Consider the following 10014-nt stretch of genomic DNA (forward strand, 5'->3'; position numbering starts at 1 on the left):
GGCGGAGTTTGCAGTGAGCTGAGATCTGGCCACTGCACTCCAGACTGGGTGACAGAGCGAGACTCCTTCTCAAAAAAAAAAATAAATAATAATAATAATAATAATAATAAAGATTGGCCGAGCATGGTGGTGTACACCAGTATTCCCAGCTACTCTGGAGGCTGAGGCAGAGGCAGGATTGCTTGATATGGGTGAGATTGAGGCTGTAGTGAGCTGTGATCACACCACTGCACTCCAGCCTGGGCAACAGTGCAAGACCCTGTCACTTAAAAAAAAAAAAACACACATACACACAGGAAAAAAAGAAAACTAAGAACAGATTTGTCCAAGGTTTCACAACTAGGCAGAGACATTGTGAGATTTGAGTCCAGGAGGTCCCTTAGGCCCCCATTTGTAACCCATACTGTTCTGAATGATTAAGACCTGAAACTTGTGCAGGTGTAGGGGATCAGAGGACGATTCATCCTAACTAGAGGAAAAGTAAACCAGTGTCAGAGCTGTTGGGATTTGAGGGGACCTCAAAAGATCAAAGGTCTTGGGAGCAGGAAGATTCCCACCTTGTTCAGAGGTTACCTAGGATAATAGTCTTTCTCTCCATTGATTGAGATGGAGTCTTGATCTGTCACCCAGGCTGGAGCACAGTGGTGCAGTCTCAGCTCACTGCAACCTCCACCTTCCAGGTTCAAGTGATTCTCCTGCCTCAGTCTCCCTAATTGGGCTGGGATTACAGGCACCCACCATTGCACCCAGCTAATTTTTGTGTTTTTAGTAGAGACGGGGTTTCGCCATCTTGGCCAGGCTGGTCTCGAAGTCCTGACCTCAGGTGATCTGCCCGCCTTGGCCTCCCTAAGTGCTAGGATTACAGTGTGTGCCACCAAGCCCGGCCATAAGTCTTTCTCTCCCTAAGCAGATGTAGGTGATTCATGATAGGCTCCTCCCAGGCCCCTGCAGCCCAGAGTGCTCAGGCAGGGGAGGCGAAATGCAGCTGGGTATGGAATTGTCCAGGAAGGAGGCCTAGACTTTGGAAGGCCTTGAAAGCTGGGCTGAGTAGTTCCGGGTTGGGGGAGGGTCATAACTGGGTATTAGATCTGGGCTCAAAGTGGGGTGAGTGGGAGGCTAAAGATGGTCCAGCAGAAGACAGGGCCAGACCTGGGAATGGGTCATGGGGTGGTAGGAGGGTGAGGGACACCTCAGTGATTTCATGGCTGACCACATGTGAGTAGCAGGAAGGCATCCCCAGGATCCCAAGGTCTGCCCCTTGCCCAGAATGGCCATCCTCCCCCTTATCAATCTGCTTGCTCTTTATATTCATTCATTCATTCTACAAACCAGGTGAAATCCAAGTGGTGTTGAGCAAGGAAGGGGCAGGGTCTGTCCTATCCCAGGCAGTGTAAAGATGTCCCTGGAGTGGGGTGAGCAAACTGGAGAGCCCAGACCCCACAGGAACAGTCCCTTCACTCCATCTGGGGCATTTGAAAGTCTTCCCTTTTTGTTCACCAGTGGAATCCAGTAGGGGGCATACCCATTGCTCCTCCCTAGGCCCCCTTCCAACTCTGGGGTGTCCTGGCCACACTCACTGCTTGGTGCCATGTGGAGGATATAACATTTCTTTCTGCCTGTGCCCCAGCATGTTTTAAGTGAGGATAAAAGTCAAGTTCTCTGCCCCTGCCTTCCCAGGGTTGTCACTTCCCAACATCCCTAAGAGGTGGACCAGGTAGATGTCCTGTTTAAGACTTGGAAATGAAGGCTTGGAATCTTCTAGAGTGCCACCTCCAGCCATGGCCACCCAACAAAGAGTCTACAAGCAGGCTAAGTTTTGGCCTGAGTAACTCCTCATCTCCTGTCCCCCCAGACCCTAGAGCGGCAGGCAGCTTGGGCTAAGATAGCCTGTTCAAGTCCTGACTGTCACTTAAGCCCCATGACCTTCCCTTCTCTGATCCCCAACTGGCTCACCAGTTACTGGGAGGTTAATCCCTCCCTCCCTAAGCAGAAGCAGATGATTTATGCTGGGTCATGGGGCAGGCTCCTCCCAGGCCTCAACAGCAGATAACCTAGACGGAGCTCATCACCACACGTGCAGAGAAAGCCACGGTGCGAGAAGGCTGGGCACCTGAGCCAGGGCCTTCAGACAGCCCTCTGCCTGAGATGCAGCTCACTCCTGTCCCAGAACAGTCCCCACCTGGGATCCCCCACCACCTCAGTGGAAACAGGCAGCCAGACAGAAAGCAGGTTTTCATGCCAATAATTTATTGAACGGAGGTCTGTACACAGGCAAACCTTACTGTGGAAACTAAGACATCAGGAGCTCTCTCCACTCCCCTGGCCCTCCAGGGTGGGGTGAGGAGGGAGTAGACCTTGGGGGCAGAGGACAGGAGGGGAGTTACAGCTGTAGGAGGGGCGGGGCCAGGTTGGACAGTGCGAATCGACGTTTTCTTTAAGAAAAAAATTATAACAATCTATTTACACCCGGGGGCCAGGGAAGGGAAGAGGAGACAGGGACTGGGCTGGTTCTATTTACAAGGAACACAGGAGGGGAGGGGTTTGAAGGAGGTGGAGGCCTGGGGAGGGGAGGGGCCAAGGGGGTAGGAGGTCCTCATCCCCCCAACACCCTGTCCTTCTCTTCCCTCCCCACAACCAGTTAAAATCCTCTTAAAAAGCCCACCACAGGGGTAAAGCTGGTGAGGGAGGGACTGGAGGTGGGGACAGGGACTCATTTACCTCTGCCCTCTAATCTAGGGGCCCAGCCAGGGCAGGAGCTTGATGGGCTATGGCCCCCCTTCCCAGCCCCTCTTGGGGCTCCCAGATGGAAGTGGAAGGGTGGTTGGTGGGGCCCTCAGGAGGAGTTAGTGAGGGTAGGTGTGGCATCGGTCGACTGCCAGTCTGAGCTGGTCGGAGTCTCAGTTAAAGCTGGAGGGAGGGAGGGAAGGAGCAGAGTTAGCCTTTGCCTTTCAGACACCCCTTCGCCCAACCCAAGAGTAGGAATTCTCTTGTCATAGATTCTGTGTTAAAAGTTACAAGCTGTTACTTTAGGTGAAGGGTTGCAAACTCAAGGAAGTGCTAAAGGGCCAGGATAGTAACTCAGTGACACACCAGAGTGCCAGGCTCCATGTAACAGAGTGGCTGGGCTGGGCACAGTGGCTTATGCCTGTTATCCCAGCACTTTGGGAGGCCGAGGTGGGCAGATCACAAGGTCAGCAGTTCGAGATCAGCGTGGCCAACATGGTGAAACTCCATCTCTATTCAAAATACAAAAATAAGCCAGCCATGGTGGTGTGCACCTGTAATCCCAGGTACTCGGGAGGCTGAGGCAGGAGAATCACTTGAACCCAGGAGGCGGAAGTTGCAGTGAGCCGAGATTGTACCACTGCACTCCAGCCTGGGTGACAGAGCAAGACTCCGTCTAAAAAATATAAAGGGCTCCCACTGTCTACTGTCAGTAGGATGGGCGGGCCCTTTGCTGCCCAATCTGGTTTTCTTCCCTGAGAGAAACAGGAAATCTGAATTTTTACACAAAATAGCCGCATTTTTAAACCTGGGCAACATGACCAGGCACAGTGGCTCACGCCTGTAATCCCAGCACTTTGGAAGGCCACGGCGGGAAAATAACCTGAAGTCAGGAGTTCGAGACCAGTCTGGCCAACATGGTGAAACCTCATCTCTAGTAAAAATACAAAAATTAGCCAGGCATAGTGGTGTGTGTCTGTAATCCCAGCTACTCGGAGGCTGAGGCAGGAGAATTGCCTGAGCCCAGGAGGCGGAGACTGCAGTAAGCCAAGGTTGAGCCACTGCACTGCAGCCTGGGTGATGAGTAAAACTCTATCGCCAAAAAAAAAAAAAAAAAAAACCTGGGCAACAAATTCAACTTTTTGTTTGTGTTCAGGCCAAACGCTATTTCTCTGGCTTTCCCATTGGCCTTTAAACACAGAAGTACGCAAGAATGCCCCCTAAAGGTGGTCATTCACATGTTGTAAGATGTGCTTCCTAAGCCATCAAAATGTCAATGATTTAAAAATACATTCAGGAAATCCAGCGATTGAGCGAACAGCCCCACACTCCCCAAGCTGAGAGATACTTTAACCCCCAGCAGATGGCCCCCACTTACCTTGTGAGGACTGGGTGAGGGTGGTGGTGCCCGCTGGGGACCTCAAGTGAGGAGGGATGAGAATGGCGTTGAGAGACGGTTGGATGGAGAGTTCTAGAAACACGACATACCAGTCAGGGTAGACTACAGCAGGGTTATGATGGGCACCAAATGGGAACCCAGCTATTGGGAAGGCCAGTTGTTTGTGGACACCTCAGCCACAGACCTCTCTCAATGAAAAACCAGAAAAAGCTTAGCACGAGGCAGATCACAGTAGAGCATGACTGAAGCAGGTTCGGTTCCCCCTGAATCTGGGAGTCATCTTTCCTGAGCCCCAGGCCTGCCTTGTACCCTGCCCTTAGCTCCCCACTCCTGCTTCAACACCAAGCTCTTTGCAATCTGGCTGCCCCCCGACCCCGCCCCACTCCCCAGATCCCAGGCTATGCCCTCACCACCAGCACTGAAGTTGAAGAGAGGGGGAAGTGGGCGGTTGTTAGGGAGCTGGGTTCCCAGACATCGCAGTTCATCAAAGAAGCTGTGCGCGCAGGCCTCTAGTGGGGAGAGCCTTGAGGACGGGGTGTACTCCAGCAGGCTAGAGCAGAGCGCGATGGCCTCTGGCGGCGTTCGAGATTTGAATACCTGGGGGATGGGGGCAGGGGTCATGAGGGTGAGATGCCCTGGGCACTGGCATACTCCTATTATCTCACTCCCACAGTGCCTGCAGCAAGTTATGACTGGCTGCTTCCCACACCCCCACCTTCCAAATGAAGAAATTGAGGCCCAACCACTAAGGAGAGGTCAGTTTGTATCGGGTAAGCAGCCAGCCCAGGTCTGGGACCATATGAGCCCTGCTGACCTTCCATAAAAACTGGAATCTTGAATTTACTTGTGGGTTCTCAACTTTTAAAATGCCATAAACTTTGAAATCGGATGGAAGTTATTGATCCCTGGATAACTCTTCAAATCCTCCCAAGCCATGATTCTGAGGCCAGGTCCACAGAACAGTTGACCTCCAAAGGGGACCAGTTCTCAGCCATACTGCCCTGAGCCCCTAGTCCTGCCCCACCTTTGTCCAGGGGTGAGCTTTAATCTGAGGGAACTTGAACTCCGTATAGTTGGGGTTCATCTCTCGGATTTGTTCCCGGGTTGGTGTTCCCAGCACCTGTAAAGAGAGGGAAGGTTCTGAGACAAGGGCCCCATCCCTCAGCCCCACCCCCTGCCCACCCCGGCCCCACCCCTCACCTTGATGATCTCCACCAGCTGGTCCACCCCACTGTCCCCAGGGAAGATGGGCTGGCCCAGGAGGAGCTCCGCCAGTACGCAGCCAGCCGACCAAACATCTAAGGGGAAATGGGGGCAGCGTCAGGACTAGGCGAGTAGGGCCACCAACCTCCCAGTGCTTTTATTCTTCATGGCCATCCTAAGAGTGTCAGGAGCCCTGTTTTCTCAAAGACGAAGCACCTGTCCCAAGGACACATGCAGCTTAGAAACATGGGCCTAACCTTGACCCTGCAGGTCTGCAAGCCTTTGCTCCACTCTCCAGTATAGGTGTGTTTCCATCCCTCAGTTCCTCTCTCTGCTAAGGACCCCAATGAGCTCGCTTTCTCCCGCTAGCCTTGGACGACAGACCAAACTAGGCCCAAACCTGCCAACAGGCACTCATGTTCTTTGGGCCACAGGAAGGTACAGCCTTAAATTCTGGACTGCCTTCCTCTTGTTCTAACCTCTATCCTGCCCATGAGAAGAGCTGCAGCCTGGCAGTCTCACTCCTCCCTGCTTTGTACCTTGACCCCCACAGCACGAGTTCATACCTAAGGACTCTACAGTTTGTCACGCTGCTGTGGAAGGTACCCTTTCAAACTCTTTCATGCCCATTCCCTCAATTCAGGCTTCCCCTCATGCCTAGAAAATGGCAGTTGTCCCCACAAACGGAAGGACACAGAGGCCCTGGGAGCAAGTTGCACCTTCATGGTGGCAAAGCCTTGCTTCCTGGTTCCCCCAAGGTCTCTGGCAGCCCTTCCCCCTAGCCGAGAACAGAGGGCTGACAGGGAGGTTCCAGAGCTGGTATGGACTCTGGAGTCAGGTCAGCTTTCAAATCCCAGCCCTGCCCAGTCCCAGTGGTGCCAGTGCGGGCAGGCAGCCTCACAGCTCTAAGCTCATCTGTAAAATGAGCATTCAACAGCATCAGCCTCCTAAGTTTGTGAGGACTGGATACAAGAACAGAAGTTAAGCTTTCATCACCAAGCTTGGCATACAGCACACAGAAAACTCCGAAATTTTCCAGATTGCCACTCCCCCCACCCCCCTCCCATAACTCTGACCGATGGATGAGGTGTAATCAGTGGCTCCAAAGATGAGCTCTGGGGCCCGGTAGTAGCGAGAACATATGTAGGAGACATTGGGCTCCCCTCGGACCAACTGCTTCGCACTGTGGGAAAAGATGGGCAGGGGTAAACATGGGGCAAGGGCTGGGGTCCCCCCTGCCTCTTCAGCCACTCAAAACGCCCCAGGCCCACCTGCCAAAATCGCAGAGCTTGAGGACAGCAGTGTCAGGGTCCACCAGCAGGTTCTGGGGCTTGATGTCACGGTGACACACGCCCTGGGAGTGGATGTAGGCCAAGCTGCGGAAGAGCTGGTACATGTACACCTGGGGCAGGCACAGGACAGCAGAACTTTAGCCCAGCTTTCCCCATACGGCACCACTACCCCACCAGCTTGGCCTGAAGAGCCCTTCTAGGCCCACTCTCCCTGGTGCCACCACAGCTTTGGGGAAACCCGTTTGAAACCCTTCGTTCTCTTAGTGTGCACCACAGTCAGTTGGAGGACTTGTTAAAACAGGGACTACTGGCCGGGCGTGGTGGCTCACGCCTATAATCCCAGCACTTTGGGAGGCCGAGAACAGCCTGGCCAACATGTTGAGACCCCATCTCTACTAAAAATACAAAAATTAGCCAGGCGTGGTGGTGCACGCCTGTAATCCCAGCTACTCAGGAGGCTGAGGCAAGAGAATCACTTGAACTCAGGAGGCAGAGGTTCCAGTGAGCTGAGATCACGCCACTGCACTCCAGCCTGGGTGACAGAGTGAGACCCTGTCTCAAAAAACAAAGACACAGGGACTGCTGGGCCCCGTTCTCAAGAGTTTCTGATCAGTGAGTTCTGAATCAGGCATTTGCAACAAGCTCTCCAGCAATGACTGATGCTGGTCCCCAGACCACACTCTGAGAACCACTGCTTTAATCACAACCCTTGGCAGAAGCCTGAAGAGTAAGATATGTCGGGAGGTTGTCATAAAACAGGCTAGGGAGCCAGGCACTCAGCTTCCCCCTCACCAAAACCACTGGCTCCTTAATCCGACAATCAAAACCACCCCTGAGCCTGCCCCCTCGCCAGCTCCATTTTCCTGCCACTCTCCCTCCCACGGACTAGAACAGAAGTACCATGAGAGCAGGGTTTTGAGTTTCAGTCACTGCTGCATCCCCCAGGGCCTAGACAGACCAGGGCCTGACAGGGCTGCTTTCTAGACCCCCTTCCCTTTATTCCAGTTCTCCTCGGCCAAAGATGCCGCTCCCTTGCCCTGTGCTTGGTCTCCTCCAGGAAGCCTTCCTTGATCCTTCTCACCCACAAACCAGGCTGGGTGCTTCCTCCATTTCCAGAATTCCCTGTATTCCTTCTGGTAGGGCAGCAGCTAGTTCATTTAATAGTTTTCTGTGATGATGCCTGTCTACCCTACCAAACTGAGAGCTCTTCAAGGGCAAGGCCTGGGTCACAGTCAGTGGTGCGTCTGGAATTCCTCAGCCCTGGGCCCCGTATGCAGGCAGCCACAGGACAGATTGGCCAAACCAGAGAGCTCCCCTCCTGGGAGGTGAGGTCCAACAGCCACAACCACTGGTAAAGCCCACATCGGCTCACCCGGGCTTGGGTACTTAAAGCCAGCAGAAACAGCAGCTGGGCCCCAAATGACCTCCAGCAAACAAACCCACCCACCTCCTTCCAATGCAGTAGGCTGCTCCAGCCTGTTTGCCACATCATCCCTGGGCTGCAATCATTCATTCATTCATTCATTCAAACACCTCCTAAAGGTCTGTAACACCCAGGGCACAGCGCCAGGCACTGGGGAATGAGCCTGCACAGATGATGGACGGAGATGCATTCCTGGCTGTGTGGATGCTAACCTTCCTCCAACCCTAACTCCTTCCCACCTACCCCCAACCAAGGCTCTAAAGGCCCAAACTCTGGCCTCAGCAGCTCCCTGTGCAGTCCTGGTCCCCACCACCCCCTTATCCTGAGATAACTCCAACATCTCTGGTGCCACTGGACTCCCTATATGGACCTAAGCAAGTACCTGGCAGCCTCTGCAGCCCCAGGTCAGGCTGCCTTCCTGATTCAGTTAGGCCTTGCCTGCCTTGGCCCTCCCCTGTGTTAGGCGAACTCCATCTCTGGGGGTCATGGGGCCTCCGAAAACCAACACAATCTTGGCGGATGAGGGATCTCATAAAAGGTGGGAGGCTCCAGAGCCCCTGGCTTTCTGGGTCTGGGTCCCAGCAGCCCGCCTGCCAGCCTACCTTGACATAGAGGATAGGGATGGTCAACTTGGCCTTGGTGAAGTGGCGGGCCACCCGGTACACTGTCTCGGGCACATATTCCAGCACCAGATTTAGGTAAAGCTCATCTTTCTGCAGGGAGCAAAGGAGAGGCGTGAGGCACTGTGAGAAGAGTGAGGAAGGGGGAAGGAAGGTGTGCAGGGAGCAGTGGGGGAAAGGCAGGCAGGCAAGAAAATGGCTGGAGTCGAGGTGGAGCAACCCACCACCACCACCACCTCGAGGTCTCACCTTCTCCCCACTGGAGTAGAAAAAGTATCTCAGCCTCACAATATTGCAGTGGTCCAGCTTACGCATGATCTGCAGCTCTCGGTTCTTGAGGGCAAAGGGAGAGAGTCTCAGTATACGACCAACTCTCTCGGCTGCCCCTCCCTACTCACTCCCCACAACAGCCAGGCAGCTACTCCCTGTGTCCCAGCTCCAAGGTCCCCTGGGGTATCCCCCAATTCCTTGTCTCCAAACTATTCCCCTCCCAATGAGCTAGAAGCCTACGGGTTAAACCTAGGCCACAGATGTGTTTTCTTCACCCCAATTTTTTTTTTTCTTTGAGACAGAGTCTTGCTCTGTTGCCAGGCTGGCATGCGGTGGCTCAATATCAGCTCACTGCAACCTCTGCCTCCCTGGTTCAAGTGATTCTCCTGCCTCAGCCTTCCAAGTAGCTGGGATTACAGGCACGCGCCACCACGCCTAGCTAATTTTTGTATTTTTAGTAGAGATGGGGTTTCACCACGGTGGCCTGGATGGCCTCGATCTCCTGACCTCATGATCCACCCACCTCGGCCTCCCAAAGTGCTGGGATTACAGGCATAAAGCACCGCACCAAGCCACCCTACTTTAAAAAAAAAAAAAGAAATTCAACTTATTGCTGAAATATAAAATCAAATGACACCTTCTGATTTTTTTCTCCAAAAGAAAGTTTTAAAACGATAGGCAGGGGCTCGGCACAGTGGCTCACGCCTGTAATCCCAGCACTTCGGGAGGCTGAGGTGGGCGGATCACGAGGTCAGGAGATCGAGACCATCCTGGTTAACACGGTGAAACCCTGTTTCTACTAAAATACAAAAAAAATTAGCCAGGCATGGTGGCGGGTGCCTGTAGTCCCAGCTACTCGGGAGGCTGAGGCAGGAGAATGGCGTGAACCCAGGAGGCGGAGCTTGCAGTGAACAGAGATCACGCCACTGCACGCCAGCCTGGGCGACAGAGACTCCGTCTCAAAAGAATAATAATAATAATAAATAAAATTAAAATGATAATATAAAATTTATTTATTTTATTTTTTTTAAAGAACCTGGCTATGTTAGCCAGGATGGTTTTGAACTCCTGGCCTCAAGCAAT

General features: G+C 53.2%; 1 protein-coding gene across 1 annotated transcript in view; it reads right to left on the reverse strand.

Annotated features, from left to right (window-relative positions):
- Positions 1 to 2226: 2226 nt before the first annotated feature.
- GSK3A (glycogen synthase kinase 3 alpha) overlaps positions 2227 to 10014 on the reverse strand; it is a 12818-nt gene continuing 5030 nt past the window's right edge. The window contains exons 3-11 of the mRNA XM_017849840.1: positions 8911 to 8994; positions 8644 to 8754; positions 6598 to 6728; positions 6403 to 6509; positions 5324 to 5421; positions 5148 to 5243; positions 4534 to 4720; positions 4103 to 4195; positions 2227 to 2907 (exon numbers count right to left, since the gene is read on the reverse strand). Coding sequence (XP_017705329.1) covers positions 2834 to 2907; positions 4103 to 4195; positions 4534 to 4720; positions 5148 to 5243; positions 5324 to 5421; positions 6403 to 6509; positions 6598 to 6728; positions 8644 to 8754; positions 8911 to 8994 — 981 coding nt within the window. The 3' untranslated portion in view covers positions 2227 to 2833. The remainder of the gene's footprint in view (positions 2908 to 4102; positions 4196 to 4533; positions 4721 to 5147; positions 5244 to 5323; positions 5422 to 6402; positions 6510 to 6597; positions 6729 to 8643; positions 8755 to 8910; positions 8995 to 10014) is intronic.

This window comes from Rhinopithecus bieti, unplaced genomic scaffold (assembly GCF_001698545.2).
Source record: "Rhinopithecus bieti isolate Rb0 unplaced genomic scaffold, ASM169854v2 scaffold_33065, whole genome shotgun sequence".
NCBI lineage: Eukaryota > Metazoa > Chordata > Mammalia > Primates > Cercopithecidae > Rhinopithecus > Rhinopithecus bieti.